Genomic DNA, 26,153 nt, shown 5'->3' with positions numbered 1-26,153 from the left:
ATAAAAGATAAGTTGTTGCATCTGGCTTCCCCTGTGACCAAAAAGGAGGCACAATGCCTAGTGGGCCTATTTGGATTCTAGAGGCAACACATTCCTTACTTAGGTGTCTTACTCTGGCCCATTTACCGAGTGACTCAGAAAGCTGCTAATATTGAATAGGGCCCAGAGTAGGAAAAGGTTCTACAACAGGTCAAGGCTGTGTTTGGGCAGATCTAGCAGATCCAATGGTACTTGAAGTATCAGTGGTAGGTAGAGATGCTGTTTGGAGTCTCTGGCAGGCCCTCATAGGTGAATTGCAGCAGAGGCCTTTAGGATTTTGGAGCAATTCTCAGTCATCATCTGCAGACAACTACTCTCCCTTTGAAAAACAGCTCTTGGCCTGCTATTGGGCCTTAGTAGAAACTGAACACTTGACTATGGGACACCAGATCACCATGCAACCTGAGTTGCCTATCATGACCTGGGTATTGTCTGATCCACCAAGTCGTAAGGTTGGACGTGCACAGCAACAATCTATCATTAAGTGGAAGTGGTATATTCGTGATTGAGCCAGGGCAGGTCCAGAGGATGCAAGTAAATTACATGAGGAAGTTGCCCAGACACCTGTGGCTCCTGCACCTGCTATATTGCCTTCTGTTTCCCAGCATGCACCTATGGCCTTGTGGGGTGTACCATACAGTCAGCTGTTAGAGGAAGAGAAGGCTAGGGCCTGGTTTACGGATGGCTCTGCATGCTATGCAGCACCACCTGCAAGTGGACAGCTGCACATCACTGCCCCTTTCTGGGACATCACTGAAGGACAGTGGTGAAGGGAAGTCATCACAGTGAGCATAACTTTGGGCAGTGCACTTGGCAGTACATTTTGCCTGGAAGAAGAAATTGCCAGATGTGCGACTGTATACTGACTCATGGGCCATAGCCAGTGGTCTGGCCGGATGGTCAGGAACTTGGGAGGAACATAATTGAAAAATCAATGACAAAGATATTTGGGGAAGAGATACGGATATGGGCAAAGAATGTAAAAATATTTGTTTCCCATGTAAACGCTCACCAAAAATTGGCATCAGCAGAAGAGGACTTTAATAATCAAGTGGTTAAGATGATCCCATTCTGTGGATAGTGGCCAACCTCCTTCTTCCCCAACCCCTGTCATTGCCTGGTGGGCCTATGAACAGAGTGGCCATGGTGGCAGGGATGGAGGTTATGCATGGCTCAGCAACATGGACTGCCACTCACCAAGGCTGGTCTGGCTATAGCCACTGCTGAATGCCCAGTATGCCAGCAGCAGAGACCAACCCTGAGTCCCAGATATGGCACCATTCTCCATGGTGATCAACCTGTGACCTGGTGACAAGTTGATTATATTGGGCCACTTCCATCATGGAAGTGACTGCACTTTGTCCTCACTGGTATAGACAAGCATCCTGGTTATGGATTTGCCTTCACTGTACTGTAAGGCTTCTGCCAGAACTACCATCCATGGACTCACAGAATGCCTTATCCACTGCCATGGAATTCCACATAACATTGCCTCTGGTCAAGAACCTATTTTACAGCCAAAGAAGTGAGGCAGTGGGCTCATGCTCATGGAATTCACTGGTCTTATCATGTTCTTCACTATCCAGAAACAACTGGATTGAGAGAAAGGTGGAATGGTCTTCTGAAGACACAATTACAGTGCCAGATAGGTGGCAGTAGCTTGCACGGCTGGGGTAAGGTACTTCGAAAGGCTATATATGTTTTGAGTCAGCGTCCACTGTGTGGCACTGTGTCCCCCATTGCCAGGATTCATGGGTCCAGGAATCAGGGGGTGGAAGTGGGAATGGTACCACTCACCATTACCCCTACTGATCCACTAGCAAAATTTTTGCTTCCTGTCCCTACGACCTTATGTTCTGCTGGCTTAGAAGTCTTAATTCCAGAAGGGGGAAGGCTTGCACCAGGAAGCACAGCAATGATACCATTGAACTGGAAGCTAAGATTTCCGCTTGGTCATTTTGATCTCCTCATGCCTCTGAGGAAACAAGCTGGAAGGGAGTCAGTGTTGTCAGGGGTGATTGACCCAGACTATCAAGGGAAAATTGGACGACTACTCCACAAAGGGGGAAAGGAAGAATATATGTGGAGTGCAGGAGATCCCTTAGGGCACCTCTTAGTATTACCTTGCCCTATTATTAAAGTCAGTAGGAAACTACAACAGCACAATGACAAATGGTACAGAACCTTCAGGAATGAAGGTATGAGTCACTCCACCAGGAAAAGAACCAAGACCAGCTGAGGTGCTTGCTGAAGGTGAAGGGAATACAGAATGGGTAGTGAAAGAAGGTAGGTCTCAATACCAGCTACAACCCTGTGATCCACTACAGCAAAGAGGATTATAATTGTACTATTTCTCCTCTATATGGTCCTGATATAATATAATATTGATAGGCTTAATACTGGTTCTTAAGGATTGTTAAACCTGTGTTATAATGTACAAGTTATGAAATTATAAGTGTAAGCATCAACCAAAGAAAACTTACATTCTATTCAGGTGAGGGAATTAGTGCATTTCCGTTTGTATAAAGGATAGCTATAACATGTTAGGCACAATTATATGCATGTCTTTGTATCTGGAGATGGCCAAGTTTACAAGATGGATTGTAGTGGTTGATTGATTGTGTCAACTTGAGAAGTTTAGAAGCCTAACTAAATTTGGCTTAGCAGTTGGCTCAGAGATTCTACACCCTAGGGTACAGAGGAGCCACCCTAGGGTGTATCATCACCTAGATGATATAAAAGGGAAATGAGGAGGGACAGAGGGGCTCCAGGCTTCACCTTCAGTTTGGACATCGTCTCCTGGCTTCTAGTGCAGACTCTTCGGCTTCCGCCTTGGATCCTCCAGCCTTCCAGTGTAGACTCATTAGCCTTCTGTTGCAGACCCATCAGCCTCCTTATACAGACTTGCATGGAATGCTACAGTGAATTTCAGACCTTGGACTAAATCATTCAGCCTCCAGTGTGCAGACACCCTCTGCATGCTTCCTCATCCAGCTCTGTGGCTGCCCATTGTAAGCCAGTCATGTAATTTCTTACGCATTTGTACATCTTGGGTTATATCTGTTTCTCTAGTAAAACCCTGATTGATACAGTTCCCATACAGCCAGTTTAATGGCCAATTCCCGTACATTCTCACAAGCGTCAGATGATGAGTGTGTGTTGACTGGGCGTGGTGGCTCCTTAAATAATTGTAAGCTCTTTTGGATCTGCCTCATTAATGCCTGGCTCAGGTGACAGCCAGAAAAGTGAACAGCATTTATCCACAACGTTTGAAGATCCTGCAACAAGATTTTCTCCTGTGTAGTCCCTTTTCACTTTCCAGCTGCAGCAGCTACATCTGTCTCTCTTCTCTCCTTCAATCCAGTAAGAATGCAGGCTTCTCTCGAGATTTCGCCACTCCGCAGTCCCAGGGCCTCTCCTCATATAAAGCTGTAAGAATGAGAAACTCACCCAGGTTCCATGCCATTCTCCTTTTAGGTGTCACACTTGTACCTCAAATGTCTGCATTCTTTGGACATTCTTTGGTGCCTTCAAGCAGGTTTGTTTGTCCAGAGTTTATAGTTATCTGTGCTTGTGTGCTGTGGAGTGGGAAGGAGAAAAGGGTCAATCACTTTTAGAAGTGAAATTTTAAAGAGCTGTCTTTTTATGTTCAAGTTGAAAACCCATTACCGTCGATGTTAAAGTTAGACATACATGATGTCAGAAATGTTTTGGCACTATGGGATCATGAAATCATTCTCTGGCTGGCTGGCTTATTACTATTTTGCTAATGTTATTTTTTTCCACATAACCCTTTCCTCAATTTCAGTTATTCAGCAGTGATTTATTAAGTGCTGGCTGAAAGGTACTATTCTGGATTCTCTATTTGTTGAAATATTCATTCAAAATCTAACTTCAGTGTAATGGTTCTAGAATTACTCCCTCCTGCTAGATAGATGTGATTTACTCTGATCGAAAGCCTTTAATACTTTGTTCCTCCCTTTTCACATTTATTAATATACTTTTCTCCCCACAACTACTAGTCTTGTTCCCTATTAAAACCTTCACTATAATAAACATACTATAAAATGGAAATTATACAAATAAGGTTAAGTGAATTAAACTAATTTTCTTAATAATCCCACTTCTTAGATTCAGGTCAGAAGACAGTCAGGAGGAGAAGATCTATCATAAACTGGGCCTTCTGGCGGGGTTCTAGCACTCACCTGGACAACTTGCCCGTGTCGCCAACGTCTCCTATACCGGGCCAGCTCTTCGGAGTTTCTCTGCAAGATATTTGTGAAAATGACAATCTGCCAAAGTCTGTCTTGGTGAGTCTCAGCTGGACCTGTAAACTAATGGAAAAGGAAGTTTGGGGAAAGAGAGATCTAGGAAGTGAATTTGTCCCAAATGGAAAAATTGTAACACCCTGGCTTTAGCCTGGCTTTGCTAACAGTCTTTTACTTACTTACCCCCACTCCCCGAAATGAAAAGAAAGACATAAAGAAATAATCTAGTCTGCTAGTGTCAAGAAAGTGATGGAAGCCTGCGGAGATAAATTTGATTTGCTCCATATACAGAAAATCTACGTTATCCCTCACAAATTGTTTCTTGAAATTCCACATTGTTCTGAAAATCTCAATTTAACACTAAGCAGAGACTTCTCAGTCTTTTAAAGTTTTGAAAACTGATTTTCCTTCAAATAATTAAACATCAGGTTATATACTCTGGCATTTTACCATCCTTTAGAATGGACTATACAAACCACTAAGTTTGTATACCTCCAGTTGATACATTAAATGATCACTATTAAGCAATATTAATTGAGTATTCATTGTGACCCTGACACTGTAATAGGTGTGTGGCACTTTATGTTCTGCTGTACCTGTGAATGTCCTGGACACCAGTGCAGCCACTTTATCATTGTATCAGTCACAATAGATTTAGAGAGTAGTTGTCATTATCATCCTTACCTTACAAACAAAAGAAAGCCTTGGAACCTTACAGAATGTTACACAGTAAATAAGTGACATAATTGGCTTTTAAAAGCATGGATTGGTTTCTTCAAAATTCATTGTCTTCCTATATTGCAGGGAGAACATATAAACAGAAAGCAAAATTAAAGAAAATTGGCAAAATCCACAGTTTTTAAAAAATGTAGTACATTTTTATCAACTATAATCACCATGTTATACAATAAGTCGCCTGAAAGTTTTCCTCCTGTCTAACTAAAATTCGTATCCTTGGACCGCTGTCCCCCTGCACCATCAGGCCCTCAAGCTCTGGTAAACACCGTTCTGTCCTCTCGGAAAGGGCTAGCGCCAGTCTTGCATTGCTTTCTTCCCGGCCTCTGGCAACCAGACAAAGCATGTACCTCTTCCCTTCTTTATATGTGAAGGCATCATTCTGTTTCTTTGTCCTGTTTGCCCATAGGATATGCTTTTCTTTCTTAATCGAAAAGGCCCCCTTACAAGGGGCATCTTCAGACAGTCAGCCAATGTGAAATCCTGCAGAGAGCTAAAAGAGAAACTGAATTCTGGAGTCGAAGTACACCTAGACTGTGAATCCATTTTTGTGATAGCGTCTGTCTTAAAGGTAAGAAAAGTTCACCTTTTATATACCCCATCATGTAGTTCTGGAGTAGGGTAGATGGTTTGTGTCATTAGGAACATTAATCATATGTGCAGAGAGAATAGACTTAGAACATGGAAAGCATTGAAAATATTTCATGAAGTCATTGTTGCACTTTAAAACCCACCACCAGTGAACGACATCAGATATGTTTCTTTCTTCTAATTTCTTTATGTTAACTCTTGCCACCCGTAGCACAAAAGCAAAATTTAAAGTTTAAAATAATCAAGGAACTTGTACCATCTTTACCAAAACAAACATCCTGCTTATGGTGATTCTACTAGCTCACTGTGTTTCTAATGAAAGCAAAGTTTTCAAAACTAAATTCTTACTAAGCTAGTGAAACTAGTTATAGAAGTTTACCATAATAACCATTTATTTGCCTTACAACTGAAACAAAAGATTGCTGAGCCTATTGAAAATTCCATTCGTATCTGTAATCATCCCCATAAATATTCCTTCCCCTAAATCCCTGATGCTTTCTACTTAGAAGTGGAATAGGAATTATCCCCACATCTGGGCCCTCTTTTGCCTATCGTACATTTGGCGTTCTTTATGTTTTTTACTCTTCACCTATGCTTATGTAAGTCTCATCTTCTAAAATAGTTTCTTCCCCACATTCTTGGAAATAGCCTACATTTTTTGAAAACCTCAAGTCAAAACCAGCTTTTGAACCTAGCAGTAATTTCTGCAAACCTGCTTCAAGCTCCTAATTCCAAAAACTTGTATGCAGTCAACTAGGCTACAGAAGGCCTCAGTCTGGGGCATAAAAACCAAATTCAGGAAGTTGTGGTCGAGAGTTGCATACCCCTGTTCCAGCTGAGTGCCCTGCTGCTTGTAGAATAAACGTTACGACTTTTTGAAAAATCTGGTGTTTCTTGGTAATGGACCATACCTGCTCTTAAACCATGCTGTGGATTCTTAAATAAAGTATCACTCAGAACTGGAGCTAGGGTCATCTAATCTGTTGTGTACAGGATTTTGATTACTCTTCAGTCCTGGTTTACAATAATGGTATGACAAATATAAATGCACCGTGAATTTTTTTTCTCGATAATTGGATCTCCCGTCCCTTAATTTAGGAAGGTAAAGCCTGTGTATTAGAAAAATGTCCTTGCAATTCTTCAGAGCACCATACTTCTTAAAAATGTGTGCTATATTGTTGAAGTCTTGCAAAGAAATGTGATTGTATAAGAGCTAAGTTGTGTTTCAAACTAGGAATGTTGTGTGTCCAAAGACAAGACTCCCCAAAAATGATGCAAACGATTGAATAAATTAGTTAAATGAGGTTTAGAGAACTGAAGTCTCATCATTGTTTAACTATTTTAGTCCTCTTTCAAGTGATTTCCGGAGATAATTTTTGCCAAAAGTTTGGACTTTTTTTAGTTGATACAGCTTTCTTTTTTGTAAGACTATTTTGAAGTACTGAAGTTCTCCTTCAATTTTTCACATATACTGGTTTTGCTTAAGTACAATCTTAACTCTTCATTCTATAACTTGACCAAAGTTGCCTGAGGTACCAAAACTTTGAGGAAAAATTTATATTTCATCCACAGCACTTAGATGAATTAGAGAGTTCTGATGACCAGGGCCCTGGGATAGAAGGCAAGGAAGACATCAATTGAGTACTGCAAGGCAGTATTTGCAATTCACTACCAGCTTCTCACATATTTCTCAGCTGTGGTGGTGGTTATATTTCATAACTTGTTATTCCAGCTGTGGGAGAGTTCATTAAGATGTTACAAGTTTCATTAAGATGTCTTTCAAGTATAGGTTTAAGATTCAATGATGTTTTTCTTCAAGACAGATAAGTATGTTTTCCACTGAGTTTTTTTTTTAAGAGTTAATGTCACTACCCCAGTTTGAAGTAACTGACTTTGCTTCTTCTAAATTTGACTTTTAGAGTAGGTGCAGCATCTAAATTTAGTTTGGAATTATGAAAATTCAGTAGCTTTCAAAAAAAGAGGTAGTTTTTTTTTTGTGATGATGTATCTGAGCCACAAGAACGAGGTACATCTCTACCAGGATATATAATTTAAAAAAGACTTTGGAACAGTCCATCTCATACTTACTAACTGCTCTTACAAAGTACAGTAATAGAGTGTTGTAAGTACCAATGAGCTCTGAAAGCTACCTTAGCATCTCAGCTGCACTGTAGATGCTTGGCCTTTCCTTGTCCCCCTTTAATATTTGGCCCTGTGAGACATTATAATAGTTCCGTAATGGCCGGTAGTATATAGCTGGGGCGCTGCTTGACATTTATAGTTATAAAGAAGGTGAGGATCTGTCCCTGTGCTGAGGGAGCTTGTGTATAGTGAGGGAGATGCTTGCATAATTGACTGACTGTAACAGTGCATTATCCAGCTTCCATACTAGAAATGAACATGATATACAAGTAACAGGCTTCCGTAAGGCATGTTGATAAAGTCGTTCATTTGGTTTTCTAGCAAGAGTATTTTAGATTTTCACCTATAAACAGGAATTTGCAAGAGGTAGCCCACCGTGGGTACAATTTTTAGACTTTAAATTGAGTTCTACCTAAAGTTTACTGAGGTGAAGATCTAAATATCATTCCCAAAGCAACAGAGCTTTGGCCTCAAACCAAAGCTCTAAGACCAAGTTTGGTTTACTTTTAAGCTTTATGTCAACAAAAGCCAAACAACAGACACCCTGGGTATAGTCTGTTTATGTCATTATGCGGTTTTATCACACTAAGTCCCACACAGTGTTCTCAGAGAATGAATCTCCAGGAGAGGATAATGCCCTGAGACACGCTGTGCAGTGTACGTCAGCTTAGGGGTGCTGCTCTAAGTTCCCAGATCCTAGCCGTCACTTAGAATGTTTTCTTCCCCAAAATACATGCTAGTCCTTTTATGGGAAACACAGGGAAAAATCTGTAAGTACCTTGACGCAGTTATACAGCAATACCACTGGAATATGATATTCCAAAATAACCAAGACTTTGCATTTTTTTTCAAATGTGCCAGACACTGTTTGATTGTTTGGGATAAAGAAGTGAACAAAACTTGGAATGATTGAATGAATGGTTACCTGATTGTGAACGTCACAGGCATCTTGGTGCATTTCCTTGAACTTGCTACTTAAGGGGAAAAAATATATAGGATGCTACTGCCAGATCTTGTCATGCTATTCTACTATAAAATGTGCATAAACAGGATTTTTCAGCTCAAAAAATTGTCCTATATTTTTCTCACCATAATGCAGACTTATTATCCCAGTGGGGTTTTTTTTGTTAGAAAAAAAAATCAAAACATGTGATTCTGTGTGGAACAAGTCAGTGGAGAGTTGGCACAGCCTGTGAACTTCAAAGAAGCAGGACTGCTGAACAAAATACTTACTAATTCCTCTACTACATATTTTACATGAGAATGATTTAAAATATTTGTTTTTTCATCTATGTAAGGACTTTCTACGAAATATTCCTGGAAGTATTTTTCTGTCAGATATCTATGATCACTGGGTCTGTGTAATGGATCAAGGAAATGACGAAGAGAAAATAAATACAATTCGAAGGTAATTCTCCTGATTTCTTCATGCCTCAAAAATATATGTTTTATAAGCTTGCCTATTAAAATACTCAAAGTCATATTTTAAGATGGATTTTTGCTGCTTCTGTCATTGCTGCTGTTTTTCTCTCTAGTCTTATTAACATGAAACACTTGAACATGTACACCTGTATATCTGAATGTAGGAGATAAAAATCCATTAATCCACATAATACTATAGACTAATCTAGGGAAATATTTAAACACAGAACCCCTTATATATGCCATTCAGCAAGTGAAATCAAGCACAGAAAATGACCTGTTACCTCTCCCTCCTGTAGTAATTCACAGTCCAGTAGCATAGTTAAGTAAACTGAGAATGACACTACAGTGCAGTATAATCAGTGCTGTAAAAGATATTTTGAGGGTGTTGTGGAAGCATAGCAGAGAAGCAGTTCACTCCTGGAGAAATGTCATAGAAAAAGGGAGTTGCATAGTTTTAGTCTGATTACAAAGAACCCGTGTCTAAACTCACACAGGGAAGTTGCTAGTAAACTTACACTCTCCATGTTCCTATATATTTTCTGTAATAGGATAGGAAAGAAGGCAAAAGGCAATACTATAATTCTGTGAAAACCCATGAATCTTAGTATTTGTTTGCATGTATTTGTTTTTTCCTAGAGTAGTATTTAAATATTATCTACACACTGCTGTTGCTAGATGTTTTTATCAATAGGACATTGGACAGCTATTGAAGACACCAGAACTCAAAGCCATGTAACAAAGTGCTACACCTGCTTCCGTTTTGTAGCTTGGTGTAAACCATTCAGGTAGTAACATCAAATTCCGTATTGTGTTGCTCATTGATTGAGACATTTTATTAATAAACATGAAAGATTTAAATCATTAATTAATGAAAGAACCAATAAGATATTATAGCCAGTTCAAAGGAGATTTCAGAATACCATAGCCTGTAACAGATTAATCAGAAATGCTGAAATGAATTCACAAATAGGTACAAAACTGGCTTTTTCAGTCAGGATGGGTGCATACCAGTTGTCTCTCTGCCAGATAAAATTTAATTTATACACAAGTATTAGATGCACTGCTCTCAGTTACCTACAACTTAGAGTTGTAAGCTAGGTCATAGACAAAGGGACCCCATTAGAATTAGATAACCCAAAAGCGTGTGCTACATTGAATGCAGTCAATCTTCTGGTCTTTTTCAGTCTTTCCTAATTAGCCCTATCAGCCACACTCATTGTCAGTCCATTGTACTGAGGAAAGGCCTCTGCTATTTAGCACCAGGAGTTACACTACCTTATTTCCCGACCTTTGAAACTTCTCACAGAAAAAAGCAAGTCATGACATCAGTGTTTATGTTTCATATATGTTTTCTGTGCAGTATTAAAACTCATTTTCAGTGAATGATCATTGAGAATCCTTTATCATTTCACAGTGGTAACAGTAGAGAGTAGACTGTTACAAACCTGACTCCTATGTGAAAGTGATACCTGTGAACAGGTATTTGAAACAGAATTGATACTAGAAGGTGGTAGAGCAGAGCGCAAGGGCTCAGAATGATCTGGAGTCTTAGTGACTACAGCTGGCTCTTCTCAGGAGACCGCACTCCTGTGGTGCTACCTGGAAATGAAAGAGCATTTTAATCTCATTAGAAAAAAAAGTGTGGGTGTTGACTGAATATTACAAAATTTGCCTAAGTTAAAGCATGCGGTCCTAGTTCCAGGGAATATTTCAGGCAGCATTTTTATGAGACATTTTTCTGCTTTCTTCTACATTGAGTTATGAAAACAGTGTACCAAAAGTAGTAACTCCTAATGCTGATGATCTTTCTGCATAAGTATTGCTCACTTTGCACGGACCATAACTGAAACTCTTGCACATCTGAACTGTGCTCTTGGTTTGCCCTTTTGATTTGCATGGTTCTCTATACACATGGAGGGGTGTCTGTTTTTAGCGGAATGTCTTGCTTAACGAGCACATTTTTCTGTCTTTAGACTATTGGACCAGCTTCCGAGAGCCAATGTCATTCTCCTACGATACCTGTTTGGGGTATTATATAACATTGAGAAAAATTCCTCAACCAATCAGATGAATGCATTTAATTTGGCGGTGTGTGTCACTCCAAGCCTCATTTGGCCTCCTACTCCCTCCAGCCCAGAACTAGAACATGAATTCACAAAGAAGGTAATGACTTTTTATGTTGTTATGCCCTGAGGGACTAAAAACCCATTTTGAAGCTGAAAATAATGGTATTCTGAAAAACAGTTTCATAGATAACTATTCCTCCCTAGAAAATTGAGCTTACTATGGATGTTCTTTTCTGTCCTGTAGACCATAGGAAGGTATCCAGTATAAGTGAAAAAGTAATAGTTAATTTTTCTTTTCCCTGTAAGGAAGCTAAACAGTAGGACTGACTCAAACCATAGGCTGGTAAGAAAGCAGTTGTTTAAAAAAGTAAACTTTAGAGTTAAACAAGTAAAAATTTACTTCCCTGCCGCACTGTTTGCCACATGGACAATCCTGGGGGAAGTTAGTCACACAGACTTACTGAGTTCTTGCCTTCAAAAATGGAGGTGGTGGTGTTGCAGGAGTTACTTGAAATCACACGCCGGCAGTGCCCAGGTGTTACGGCGTTTGAAGGTGTACTTTCCATTGGTTCCCACATTTCTTCTGCCCCTTGGCCTCAGCTATTGGAGCAGGGAAACTGCAGAGAGGTTCTAGTATATCTCAGTCTTTGCCCACCTACTCCAGTTAAGGGTGTGTAGCCTTAGGCAATGCGTGAGTTAGAAACTAGTCAGGAAAGCACACGTTTGCTTTCTAGTTATTGCTCTCCTTCATAGCACACCGTGGGGAGCCCTCTTAAACCAAGCTTACAGCGACCTGCCCTTTACACAGAAATACTTTCCATAGGCATTATCTATTGATCCTTTATAAATTTTAATAACAAGGTGTATTTCTTCACCCCAAAAAACCTTATGAACAAATTACCTTGCAATTACTCTAACTTTAAAGACAGAGCCATTGGTATAGTGTTAGCATTAAGCCGAGGCTCCAAATAATAACTTGAGTCCACTGATTCAAGAGTATTTTGGAGCAAAGGAATGGTAGTACATGCCTATAGTCCCAGCACTTGGGAAGGTGAAGTAGGGGTGAAGGGCTACGTAGATTGCAAGTTTTAGGTCAGCATAAACTATATAGCAAGATCGTGTTGTATTAAAGCAAAACAAAAATATAAGTAACTTGGGAAAAGAAGGTAAAGTATTGCCGAGTGTGGTGGTGCATGCCTGTAATCCCAGCTCTGGGGAGGCTGAGGCAGGAGGATCACTGCAAATTCAAGACCAGCCTGGGCTACAAAGTGAGCTCAAGGCAGCCTGAACTGCATAGCAAGACCTTGTCTCGAAGAAGAAGAAAAAAAAAAGAAAGTAAAATATCATAGTGTTTCAGGGGAATCTTTTGTATACTTTTAAAATACACACTATATTTTTATATACTTTCAAAATATTTTTCCTAAGGATTTTTGTATTTTGTTAGAAATCAGGATTCATATGTGAAATGTAATTTATAAACATGTTATATGAAAAGTAGCACTCTGATTTTGTCTTCGTATAGGTTTCCCTGCTTATACAATTTCTGATTGAAAATTGCTGTAGGATATTTGGACATGAAATCACTTCACTCTTTGGAGAGGTTTCAGTGAGATGTGACGCTAAAGAGAATTCCTCAGGTATTGTGAAGTAGTTGATTTTTTTATTAGTACATCTTTGCAGTGCATTAAGTTTGCACTTCACCTTAAGGAGCAGGTGCATGTACATAGCACAGCTTGATTCCCTTTTAGTCTCTCCCCCCCCCCCCCCGTCTCCCTCCATCTCTAAATCCTCTTTCCTCATTTTCATTCTCACTGTTTATGACATACAATATTTATACTCATTGTGGATGTTTGGTGCATGTGCATAATACATCTGACATCTTTTTATTTCCTTTATCTCCCACCTTTCCCCCTCAGTCTCCTGGATCCCTTCCCATTTGCAACAGATACATCTCCTTGTTTTCTTCTATAAGTACTTTATTTTGCCCTTTGTTTTTACTTTGCCTTACTCAGATGAGAGCTACCATATGGTATCTAAGCTTGTTTGTCTGAATTGTTCCACTGAACATTATATTTTTCCAGGTGTATCCATTTTCCTACAAATGTCTCGAATTTATCTTTCTTTGTAGCCAAGTAGTATTCCATTATGTCTAGATACTGCATTCTCTTTATCTGTTCGCCTATTCATGGGCAAACAGGTTGCTTCCAAGATCTAGTTCTTATGAATCATGCTACAGCAAACATTGGTGTACATGTATATCAGTGGTATGATGTCTGTCACTGTATGGGGAAGATACCCAGAAGGGGAATAGCCGGGTCAAATGGAATTTCTAATTTTAGTTCTTTAAGAAATTCTTTGTAATAAATAGAATCATGTCTGTGAATATGCCAGAGCAGTAATTGTCAGAGGGACCATAGCAGCTGAGCTGAAGGGAGCCTCTGGCTGGGGTCAGTGGGGCCCAGAAATCTCATTCCTTCCTTAGAAGTCTGCTAATAGCCCAGAGTATGGCAACAGTATGGTGAGGCTAAGAAATGTGTGAAATGAGGTCCAGCCTTCAAGAAGTTGTTAGTATGTTAAACTATGGAATAATGGTATTTAAACCTTTAAAAAAAAAAAAAAAAACTTTATGAGGACTGCCAGTATTTATAGCAGAACCATAGTCACTGTAAGTGGAGTAGGGACAAGAGCAGTAGGAGCAGACCTGTTTTCTTGCTCCTGGGAGATGCCAAGACATCTTAGAATTGTTGTGTACTTTAAAACAGTTTGAAAGCAACCAACACTGTGTGGGGAGATACATATTCTGAATTCAGACATACAGGCTTCACAGTATGAATTTTTGTATCATCAATAACTAGTTATGATATCTTTGGCCAGTTATTCTATAGTTCTGAATATCTATTTCTATCTATAAAGCATAGATAATAATTTCTAATTTTAGTGGTTCTTGTAGGCTACATAAGAAAATAATGCTAAAGTACTTTGTTAAAGAGAAATTGATAGGATTAGTTTTCCCAAGACTAAAATTAATTATGTCCTCAACCAGCAATCCATGTTAGGAGGCAGAGTCCTATTCAGAGTTATACCTGGCAGTCATTTCTTCCTGTTCATCACCACTTCTTGGTCTTGTGGTGTGTTTGTTAATTTGAGAAACTCTTACCTAGGAAAAGGCCACTTCATCAGGAATTGCAATAAATGCACTATACCCCAACAGATTTCTTTGTTTTATTACTAACAGTTGGAAAGACTGCAAAAGAGTTTTTCCTTATTGAGAGTAAGTATTCAAACACTACATGAAAGGAGGATTAAACTAAACATACTTTGTTTTGCAGGCAGCATTTGCTATATTTGTACTTAAGGTTTAATTTTTCTTGACAGACACCTCTTGTGTCCAGCTGAATGATTCCTCCTATGACAGCTTGGAAAATGAGCTAAATGAGGATGTCGATGCTCCATGTAGTGACTTGGTAAAGAAACTTGGCCAAGGTAGCAGAAGCATGGACTCGGTCTTAACCCTCAGTGACTATGACATCGACCAGCCTGAGGTGGAAGGTCTTTTAACCCTGAATGATTTTGACTTAGACTGCTGTAAAGATCAAGACATTCAAATGAAATGGTCTCCTGGGTCCAAGCAGGTAAATGTGCTAGTAATGAACAGAAATGCCTCACTGGTGGAGCATGCTGGGGCCTCGTCCGGCACGTGTACACCCAGCTATCTGTCCACAGCTGCAGCACACGCCCCAAAAAGCCTGCGGCGACACAGGCGCTGCTCAGAGCCCAGTATTGACCACCAGGATTCTAAGGTTTCCTATCTCAAGGAGTTTCACCAGAAAAAGCTCCGCAAGTCCAGTTGTGATGCAATCCTTTCCCAAAAAGATGAAGATGACCTGAAACAAACTCAGCCTCTCCCAGAAGAGGGTAAGACATCTTCAGAACAGAGTTTAGTCACAGATACTGATCCCAGCAGGAAAAACGCCACTAGTAAAAACATTAAGAAGAAAAGCTTGTCAGGTAATGAAGGAAATCATGTGAAACTTTTCATTAAGTCCAAGCCAGTGGCCATTTCTGTGGCTTCTCATAGTCATATGTCCCGCCAGGATCATTCCAGGAACCAACATTTTGATGCAAATACATCTGGATACTCCCCACCGCACACAGCAGGTCCACTCAAGAGTTCAAGGACACATCGGCGCTGTTCAGAGCCCAACATAGATGAGCAGAGCTGCAGACTGACCTATCTCAGGGGGATTTACTCAAAGAAACAACATAAAATCAGCTGTGAAGGTGGTCTCTTGCAGGGAGAGGAGGATTATCTCAAACGGCATAAGTCTTTGCAGATGGAAGGGCAAAAACTGATTAATCAGAGTCTGGTCTTGGGAATTGAGGTGGGCAGAAGCAGTGCCACCCACCAAAGCACTGACAAGGTTTTACCCCCAAGACTAAACCTGTGTCCTAGCACCAGCTCTTCCAGCTTGTCTTCCCCAGGCACTTCCCCATCGGGCTCATCTGTGAGCTCGCAGGATAGTGCCTTTTCGCAGATTTCAGAACACTCTGTGTTTACGCCCACAGAAACTTCTTCTCCAATAGATTGCACTTTTCAGACTCAGAAGAAACAGGAAAACCCTTCTTCTGATGTTAATACTTGCAGCCTTGCTTCTCAAATGCCTGGTCCCTCAGTAGGGCAGGCCAGTGGGCATCTGGCTTATGCAAAAAAAGACACTGTAGAGTGGCATTCACAAATGCATTCTGTAACTCTTCACCCAAGCACATGGTTGAAAAACAGTGTGGCCAGTTTGAAAAACTGGTCCCTCAAGAGAAAAGCAAAAGTAGCCAGACCAGAGGAAAAGAAAATAAATCCCCTAAAAGGACCTTTGGAGTCACCTCCACATGCTTCTGATGTTCCAGAAACCGGTTCGCTGCAAGAGATTCAGAAAGACCTACCTGTAAGGGCGGCTGAAGGACTTGGAGCCTTGCAGACAGCCCAGCCATGCAGTTCTGGTTCCTGTCAGGACTCAGAGAAACACTGTAGCTCTCCATTCAGCCTAGTGGAGAGCAGACTCAAATTTTGCGTGAAGTCCTACAAGGGAGAAGAGGCTGAAGGGCAGTGCTGTTCTGGTCCTTTGCCTTGGGAAGAAGCCTCATCTAGCTCTGGGACTATAAGTGATGTGGCCAGCCCAGATACAGGGCCCACACTGGTTTCTGATGGTGGGGATAAACATGTAACCAAAGACATTTAACCACAGTAAGAATCTACTGTCTGCAACAATGGGAACTGGGCTGATAACACAAAATAATTATGACCCTTTTTAAAATAAGATACTTGGGAGAGGTAGCCTAAGGATAATCTTGCTAATACTTAGGACAAAAACATTTTCCTTACCGAGACTACTTGATAAAGACTTTAGGTGAAAAAAACATCACCTAAGTTTAGGTAGGAAGTTTTTATTTACTAGAGCATGGGATTGGTACTGCCCTGAGATTTTAGAGATACTAGCAGAGGACTGCAGAAAGCATCTTCCATTGAAGAGGCCTGCCTTTGTCAACTGTCAGTGACGTCAGGGTCCTGAGAAGCCAGTGTATCAGAAATGAAGAATCAGGGACAGAAAGAGGGGGCACTACACAAAACCACCCACCTTTATTTCATGGAATGCTTTCAGTAATTAGGTGAGAAAAATGCCACTTAAATATTCTTAAAATATTCTTAAATATTTTTATTAAATGATAATCATGTAAAACCTTTTCCTGAATCCAAGCCAACTGTCATTTCTGTGACATCTAATCACGTCTTTCCAGGGTCATTCTAGGAACCTAGCACATTAATGTAGCTGAAGTGGAGAAAATGAGTGATTCAAAAATACCACGGTGTACTGATGCACCTGTAAGATGAGAGATAAGTTCACAGATACAAAATAAACTAATGGAATCTAAACCATCTATCAATTGAGTCATTTGGGATAAAAACACAGAAAAATTTTCTGGAAGAAAACCCAAAACCAGTGACCAGTGATTTCATGTCAGGGTACCATGACATCGTAGTGCTTTTGTTGGTTGTGTTGCTTGATGTTTTTTTCCCTTAGTATTACTTTACAAAGGCTCCAAGAAACAACTGTCATAAGAGACAAGGCAGTGTGTATTCCAGTTGCCTTTTCAAAGGTTTCTATGCTAGGAATATGCTTTAGAAATGCAGCTTTTCCTATTTAGAAGTGATGCATTTCCAACAGCATATGCTGTCATAGTGTGGAGGAGAAAATTCCAATAGCTCCACTCTCAGTTGCATGAATAGTGTTATCAACACATAACCAAAGCATGCCATCTCTTTGCTGAAATAGTTCTCTGTAGCCCTGCCTCAGATTACAGTGGTGGTTACATTTTAAAACTCATTACAGTAAATGACTCATTTATCCCCCTCAAAATAGTCCCATTCACTTTTAACACTTATTCCATCATTGGTGCCACTTTGTGAAGCAATTCTATACATCCTCTTTTGTGAGTGTCTTAGCTGCACTGGTGTATCTGCCTTGATGTCCTGAATGAATTCAAAATGTTTATCTTTCATGTCGTGTTGACTTTGGGGAAGAGCCAGAAGTTACACAGTACCACATCTGATGACTAAGGTGAGTGGGGAGAGCCTGTAATATTATTACAAGCCTGCTGCTTAGTTGGATGGCACTCACCATATTTTTTATCACATGAAAGAACTGCCAGTGCTGCTTCAGAATAGGATAAGTGTGTTGGAAGTGAGGGTGAGTATTTTGAGGGGAATAAAGGGCAGTTTTACTCTAATAAATTTTGAAAATACTTTCATTTTATTCATAAATTTTAATCATTCCTCATAAAGAGAGTCACAAAAAACTTATAAATCACCCTCTTTCTAAGTTTTATAAATTGGCAGTTAAGAGCATTTTAGAGGTTGGCGACTTACAAGGAGTCATAGAATAGAATGTTCAACAAAGTGGTTGTTAGACCTTCTCAGATGGGTCCTTCATTTTGGTTTTCTTACGTCGAGAAATGTTTCCATATTTTTGTCTCAAATGACTCAATAGCTGATGGATGGGTTGGACTGCGTCAGTTTGTTATGTACATGGATCTTTCTCCCTCTCGTGCCATAAAGGTTACAGCAGTGCATCTCCTCACCTAGGAGTGAATTCCCAGGCCTTCCCACCCAGACGGGGGTGTAGCACCGAAAACATAATCCATCTTCCTGCATTTCACTGCTCTCTGTAAGGAGCTGTTTGGAGTCGTGTGATGTCTATAGTCTACCATCAAATTATCTTTCTCTCACAAGCTAGCTTATTTCTAATTATTTTTATCAATCATTAGGAAACTTATAGCAGATATTTTTGTCCTAAAGGTTACATTTTTGGTTATAAGATGAAAAATTAATGTTTTCTTTTACAAGTTACTTCAATGTTTACTGTAGGTGCCGCCTAACTCCTGGAGACATGGCCTTGTTTGCCCTAATCATTATATTAAAAACTTTTAGAATTCCATGCCCAAAGAACTCCCTCAGGACACTGGCCATCTCAGTAACAGATATGTAATAGATTCCAGTTAACTGCCCCTGTATCTAGACTTCTAAGTGTCCATGCGCATCTTTCATGGCCCAATCCATGAAGTCAGCAGGGACACCCCTTCCCCTTAGGGCCTACTACTGTCAGCACTGCAAGATGTGAATGAAGCTTTTGTGGCTTGGAGGGTGTTTCTGGAAAAGTTACTTAACTACTTGCAAAAATAATAGTTTAGCCTTTTTTCCTTTCATAATAGCAGGTAGAAAGTCACCCAACCCAATTTGAAGCATAGAAGAGAAGTTATTGTACTAAGGTTCTTTAACAACCATTCCCACTTCCTCTGTTCCCTTAGATACTCCATAATAATACATAATGTGAATAGTTTAATATTGCTGTAAAGTATTGTATTATTTGAAGACAGACTACATGTCATTTTATTATACTCCATCAATCTATAATATATTAGACCAATGCTTTATCTAAAATGCTTTGAGTTTGTATAATATATCTGGACAAATTTTATTACCATATGTTTGTTATGTAATAAATGTGTATTTTTGTACTTGCAGAAATTGCTGCTAACTTTTAAAGTCGTTTCCTTTTCAAGGCACTGATAATGGATATGTATGAAGTCCATGCTGTCTGTTAAATAAAATACCATTCTGCAGAGTTGACGGTCGCATCAGAGCAGTGTTGACTTTGAAGAGTTGCTTGAGTCAGTGAGTCCAGTCTGTGCTTTACATTGGGGATTTCGTACAGTGTAGTGAATGCTGAGTTGAAGTTCTGAGAGTTTACTCATTAGTTGTGGTCCTTCCAGAAAGAATGGGTTTTTCCTTTTGAAAAATGTTACCAAACAAGGTGCGTGTTAGACATACAATCTTCATTTATCTGTTTTCATTGTGCTCCCAGAATGACATACTATCTGTGTTCTCATGTCAAAACTGTCAGCTCAGTTTAATTGATTATGGGATATTCTTATTGAACTCTGGACCATTCTGACCAGAGTACCTAGTTGACCTTAGATACACACCAAAATATCACTGCTCTTTGGTTCACTAAGTTGCTCATGATGGTTTCATTTTGGCCTCTCAGAGTTCACTCAGATCTGCTTTATAAATTTAACCACCATTTCAAAATGATTAAAAAAAGGTTTACTGCCTTATCCCAGAAAAAAATTTGCTTAGGCTGGGTAGTAATAACCACAAGTCTACTTTCAGAAACGTTACTGCTTATATTTAAGCAATGTATACATTCTATCTATCTAAACTTTACAGAAGTCCAATTTGCTTTTATAAAAAGATTATTAGTCTGACATTAGTATATTAAGAAATTGTTTTTTTTACTGTTCAAGGCAAGACATTTACTCAGGACTTAATATATCCTCAACCTAAAGTAATATTTTTTCCATTGAAAAGAAATGCTAAGAATATCACGGATCTTCATCCAGATTCTGTTGGTGTTTAGCTCCTGTGCTCCTACCAAGTTAAGTTTTAATGACTTGAGAGGTTATTTTGCAAACTGCTTGTTTTAATTCAAAGAAAAATACATTAGCAAGATCCTCTTACAGAATAAGTTTTATTCTTGGAATGTCTCTAGGTAAAACGTTCACTTTCTTTAATATCTCTTCTGGTTATGAGAATGTCTCGTAAGCGGGGAACTGAAAGGAAAAGAGCTCGAGCTCTGTGCTTCCCCCCGAGTGAGCCGTTTCTGTGAGGTGCTCCACGTTTCAGTTTCCTTTCTGTTCTAGACACAGTGAGCTCCTGGAGGTTCAGCTTTCCGTGACATCAGTTGCTGTGGTAAACCTGGCTAAAGGCTCTAGAGTATACTTTGGAAAATTATGTTTTGATTTCCCAAAGAAACATAGTGGATGGAATTGGATGGACATTATTCTTTAGTTTGTGTTCACACTGGGCGGGAACAGAATGCAGGAACGTGTTCAGGTAGTTCATAGGGTTACCTAGTATATTTTTACTTGTCGAGGCAAAGTAAATAGGTTTCCTAGAGGTAATCTTTCATGGTGATAAGCTACAGCTTTTGTAGATACTGTGGTTTAAATGCTAATTGTTTTTAGCTGGTGTGGTTTTAGATGACAGTAACTTGGAATGCAATTTAGAATTCTGTTCTCACGATTTCCTCTGAGAAGTGAATAAATTGGCTAAAACCTTGTGAAGTCATCCCATTACTCTGAGCAAATAAAATGGGTGCTATGATGGAATATCTCTGCCAGATCACAGGAGTTATGGCTGTTACTGCCTAAAATATTCATGAGGAAAGGAAATACTTTATATCTTTGCCCCAGAATAGAATGATTGAGTAGCAAAGATCACAGAAATTCATGAACACAGAGAAGCTTATTGCTGCGTGGCATAGCAAATCAGTAGGAGGGGAAGAAAGCCTTAGATGTGCTCATTCAACAAGAAACCAAAACATGAAAAGCTCAAAAAAAAAAAAAAAAAAAAGAAGGGAGCAAAGAGGCTGGAGAAATTGGACGTGTTAGACTGCTTTTGAGGTAGTTAACTTTCTATTGCTGGGTATTCTTGCCCCGGATATATGAAGGTCAATCTTTTGGCTTGCCTGGGCCACACTGAGTAAAGAGGATTGTCTGCTCCATAGCAAACACGGGCCTGCACAGCACTCGTGTGTGTCGGCTGAAATACTGTGATCAGTAATGACTGCATTTTACTCGCCAGATCGCACGAGCACATGTAACATCCGATACCACAAGTTTCAACTGGACTGTGCAGGTACAGGAGCCAAGAGTTAGCACCACTCTGTGCCCTCCATTACCCGGTGCTTATCACCCCCACAGTCCATGCTGGAACGCCACACACTTGGAGACATGAGTCACGCTGTCAGAAGTCACAGCATGCTGTTAAAAGTGGACATGCATTACTAGTTCTCCAGCGCTGCATGAAGCCCACTGCCTGCAGTAGTATAGATGAGAAGCAAATTGTACCTGTCCTCAGGGGACTTAAACCAACGACCGAGAAGACCGAGCTGAGGGAAAAGTGAATATTAACACTTACTGGGAGCTTCCTGTTGCCTACGCATGCTGGTGATAAATGCATTCTATGTACTACTTTACTTGATGCTAGTAGTAGCGCATTTGGCACGTACCTTCAGCTAGAGCCTCGCTCTGACCCATGCCTCCCATTCACTTTAAAATAGAGATCATAGTTCTCCAGTAATAAAGCAGACATAGTTACATATACAAGAACTACTCCAAGCTTTACTAAAGTATTTTATCTAAACTGGGACTCTCCAATTTAAGAAAATGATTCAGTATCAGAAAAAATATTTAAAAAAAGAATGTAAACATGACTGGTAATTTGATCTAGACAAAATGGTATAGACATGTATTCCTTCTCTTCACTGTCCAACTCTAAATTCTGGAAATAATGCAAGAGACAGCCAAAGGAGAACCCTAAAAGGTGGTACAGATACGACAGGTTGGTTAAGAACCCTCAGACTGGAGGGATAGCACAATTTCAGAGCATCATACGTCTGCTCACCCAGACCAAGATGGTGATCCAGGCGCGATCATTCCTAATCTACCAACAAAAAAGGGGCTCAGGTAAGTTCATTCTTCTTCATGATGAACCGGAGACCCTCTGGCACCGTTGGGTGAGGCAGATGTAGCCAGCGAGAGGGATGACAAGACCCCTCTAATAGATGGCCACAGGAAGTATTTTCCTGATAGACCTAAAATTCACCTTCCCTACTGGGAGACATCAGGTTGTCCAAAGAACAATAGCAAAAGGAACTCGGCCACAACAAGCAGCTCAACCTGAGAAACTCCTTGGCCCCAGCACGCCTAAGATGCCTCTCACCTGTCCAAAGACAGAGCAGTCGAATGGCATACACAGGAAGTGTTTTACCCATCTAGGGAAGTGTCAGGTCTGCAGGACAGAGAGGCTTCCGTGATTACAAATAGCTTATAATAACGCATCACAAAAGTTCTAAAAATTAAGGTCCCATTGGACCCACAGCCCTCAAACATAGGTCAAGACCTGAGTGCTAAGCTAAACAGGATAACTACCTGCTGAACGTGCAGGGGTACAATTACAAATCACCTATAACACCAAGAACAAAGAAAAACAACTTCAGTAAGACAACTGAGACCACTATGGATGATTTTAAAGCAACCACTTTAAAAGTATGTCCCCCAAAAAAAAAAAAAAAAATTTTGTCAAAGAAGATAAAAGAAAGAAGATAGAAGATAAAAAAGAAAGAGAAGATAAAAAAGAAAATGAACTGAAAAATATAGTAATCTCTGGCTCAGCAGAGTGGTGAAATGACAGGGCAAAATCAGTGAATTTGAGGATAGATTATTTTAATACAGTATTCACAATTTCAGAGAAAAACTGAAAGAAAAAAAAAAGGCCTCCAGGACCTGTAGAATAATAAAACATCCAACATTTTATCTTCCAGAAGGAGATGGTAAGCAGCATTTAAAGAAGTAATAGGTGAAAACTCCCTAGATATGAAAAGATGAAAACCACATTCAAGAAACTGAAACCCAAACACATTTTAATAAAGATAGTGCCACATGAAGGAAAGCTTTTAAGGATTTGTCACTAGGAGACATCCATAAAGATTAGCTAAAGGGAGTTCTTTAATCACAATGTAAATGATAGAAGGCAATTTGAATCATTAGAAAAGGAAATGACAAAGGAAAGTAGAAATACGTGTATATATTACAGACAATCTTCATGAGTTTTATAGGATAAATCATTTTCTCATTGCTGGAACACAATACCCAATACCCACAGCTTAAAGGAGGAGTTTGGGCTTATAGTCTTCAGAAATTTCATTCTGTGCTCAGCGGGCTCAAGGACAGAAATGGCATGATTGGAGGGCCTGTCACGAGCAAAGGTACATCCTGGCAGCCAGCCAGCTGAGTGAAGGCAGGATGCAAGGAAGGAGCTATGCCCTTCCAGGTCACGCCCTTAGTGACCCACCTCCTCCAGCCAGGACTCGCCTAACAGCACGTTCAGTGATGCACTGATCAGCGGGTTGTCCACTGATGAACACAGTCCTCATGGCCCATCACTTTCAAAAGCCCCACTTTGGAACACATGAGCTCCCGCCCAGGACACCGCGAGCTAAACCGTAACAGGTTATATTTGATACTAGAAACAAAACTTAGGACACCATTTGATAGTCAAGACAATGATATTTAAAAGGAAGATAAGAGGGATTCCAAAGTGGCCAAATACAGGTACCCAGCGCTCACCACCTCCTCAACAATAAAAGCAACAGATGCATAGCTTTCTCTTTTAGGTGAGTGACCAGGAGGACACTGGAACTTGGCAAGGGAGGGAATGCAGCTTTCTAAGACTCACACTTGGGGTAACACCATAGAGGAACAGAACACCCTAGCAGTTCCCACTGCAGCTCCCCACCTGTGGAAGTGGAGATTCCCCCCTTTCAATGGAAAGGATGAATGGGACCATCATGGGAAACCGTCAGTTTACCTGCCAGCAGTTAGATAACTGGAAGGTCACAGTCATCCCAAGTTTGCAGACCAGCCAGGAGAGCAACCTGAAGTTGGCATGGTGGCTTTGCTTTGGAGAAGGAACTCAAAATGCCTCCGAGCAACCCAAAAAGTCCAGGCCATATACAATTTGCCATCTTGAGATCTGTTTTCCAAATGCATACCATTTGAGGGGGTCAGAAACCCCTGCATATCCCGATTGCTGAAACTCCACAGACATTCCTAGCACAGGGTTACAGTCTCACAAACCAGATACAGCGGAGCAACTGTGAACCCAGCCTGCTTGGTGTCCTGCATGATCACAGATGGGTATTTTGGGACAGAGGGAAACAAAGGATGCTTCCCCCAAGAACTGAGGTCAACGTTCTGGGACCAGGGATGTGGCTAACCATGTGTGGGCTCAAGCCAACGCCAGAAATAAAAGCAGGCACCCCCTTCCGCTATCTGGGTGAGGGCTGCAGCTGTCACACCACATCTGGATGCAAACTTCTCAGGATGGAAGTTAGCACCACAGAGGGAAGTGCCCACCCTGGCCTCTGTGCTCATCTCAGGGCAGGAGCTTCAAGCCTCCCACCATGCTGGGACTGCCAGTCAGAGCTCCTAGCCGGAAGCAAAGCTCGCCTCAGCAGTGCACAGGAAAGTGTCCATTGTCCTATGGATATAATTGTATCCATTTTCACAGTGGCTACACTCTGGGTACCCCATGCCCACTACTACATGTACAACAGCCACTAGCATGTCTCCACCCCTGCATGGCTGTGGAGACAGTACATGTTTTCAATCCCACCACAGTATGCTCTGTGTCCAAACTCAGTCCAACCAAAGAAGCTATAGAGAATGTGTGGTGGTGCACAGCTGGAACTTGAAGCCAAAGCTAATATTTCATACCAAATTCAAATCCAAAAACATCTTCAGGAAAAAGGTCTTTACTACTATTTACTACAGAGACTGTGTCATAAAAGCAGTAGAGATAACTGGTCCTGGAAAGGCACAAACCTCTACATCGGTGGAAAAGAATTATTGAAAAACAAGAAGACATGATACCTCCAAAAGCGGCATCACAATAACTACCAATGGATCCCAAAGAACATGAGGAAATTCCTGACAAATTAAAAAATCATTATAAAGACGTGCAGTGATATTGGAGATAATAGAGACAGTTAACAAAATCAGGAAAACCACATATGATATAAATGACAAATTAGCAGAGCTCTTCAAAAAGAACGAAGCACAAATCTTGGAAATGAAGACCTCAGTAGTCAAATATGGTTAAAAGCTTCAGCGGCACACAATCAAGTAGAAAAAAATAATGTCTGAAATTAAACAAACAGGTCTTTTTAAATATCCCAGTCAGACAAGTGAAAAAGTAAGAATTAAGGTGGCTTCCAAGACCTTTGAGACACCATAAATCAACAAACATCCGCATTTGGGAAGTATTTAAAGGAAAAGAGAAAGACATAAAAAAAATATTTAAAAACCGGGTGTCGTGGTGCACACCTATAACCCCAACACTTGGGAGGCTAAGGCAGGAGGCTCACTGTGAGTTTGAGGGCAGCCTGAACTAGTGAAACCCTGTCTCAAAAAGACAAAAAAAAAAAAAAAAATCTGTATAATGAAATAATAGCTGAAAAGTTCCTGAATATTGGAAAAGATGCAGACATCTGGTATAGGAGACACAAAATCACAAATACACCTGACTAGACAATATCTTCATACCAACATGTTAAAGTATCAAAAAAGTATGACAAAATTATTTAAAGTGCAAAAAGAAGCATCAAGTCACATTTAAGGCAACCGACATTAGACTAACAGCAAGTTAACAAGACTTTATAGGCCAGAAGAAACTGGAATGCCATATTCCAAGTTCTGAAAGAGCGAGCACAAG

General features: G+C 40.3%; 1 protein-coding gene across 1 annotated transcript in view; it reads left to right on the top strand.

The window, feature by feature from the left end:
* The window catches only part of Arhgap20 (Rho GTPase activating protein 20), an 82,573-nt gene extending 64,870 nt beyond the window's left edge, over positions 1-17,703 (top strand). The window contains exons 9-14 of the mRNA XM_005378054.2: positions 4,171-4,349; positions 5,452-5,613; positions 9,074-9,183; positions 11,174-11,363; positions 12,789-12,903; positions 14,642-17,703. Coding sequence (XP_005378111.1) covers positions 4,171-4,349; positions 5,452-5,613; positions 9,074-9,183; positions 11,174-11,363; positions 12,789-12,903; positions 14,642-16,500 — 2,615 coding nt within the window. The 3' untranslated portion in view covers positions 16,501-17,703. The remainder of the gene's footprint in view (positions 1-4,170; positions 4,350-5,451; positions 5,614-9,073; positions 9,184-11,173; positions 11,364-12,788; positions 12,904-14,641) is intronic.
* Positions 17,704-26,153: the final 8,450 nt, after the last annotated feature.

The sequence above is a fragment of the Chinchilla lanigera genome, unplaced genomic scaffold (assembly GCF_000276665.1).
Source record: "Chinchilla lanigera isolate Chin_1 unplaced genomic scaffold, ChiLan1.0 scaffold00011, whole genome shotgun sequence".
Taxonomy (NCBI): Eukaryota; Metazoa; Chordata; class Mammalia; order Rodentia; family Chinchillidae; genus Chinchilla; species Chinchilla lanigera.
This window is presented reverse-complemented; position numbering and strand designations above follow the sequence as displayed.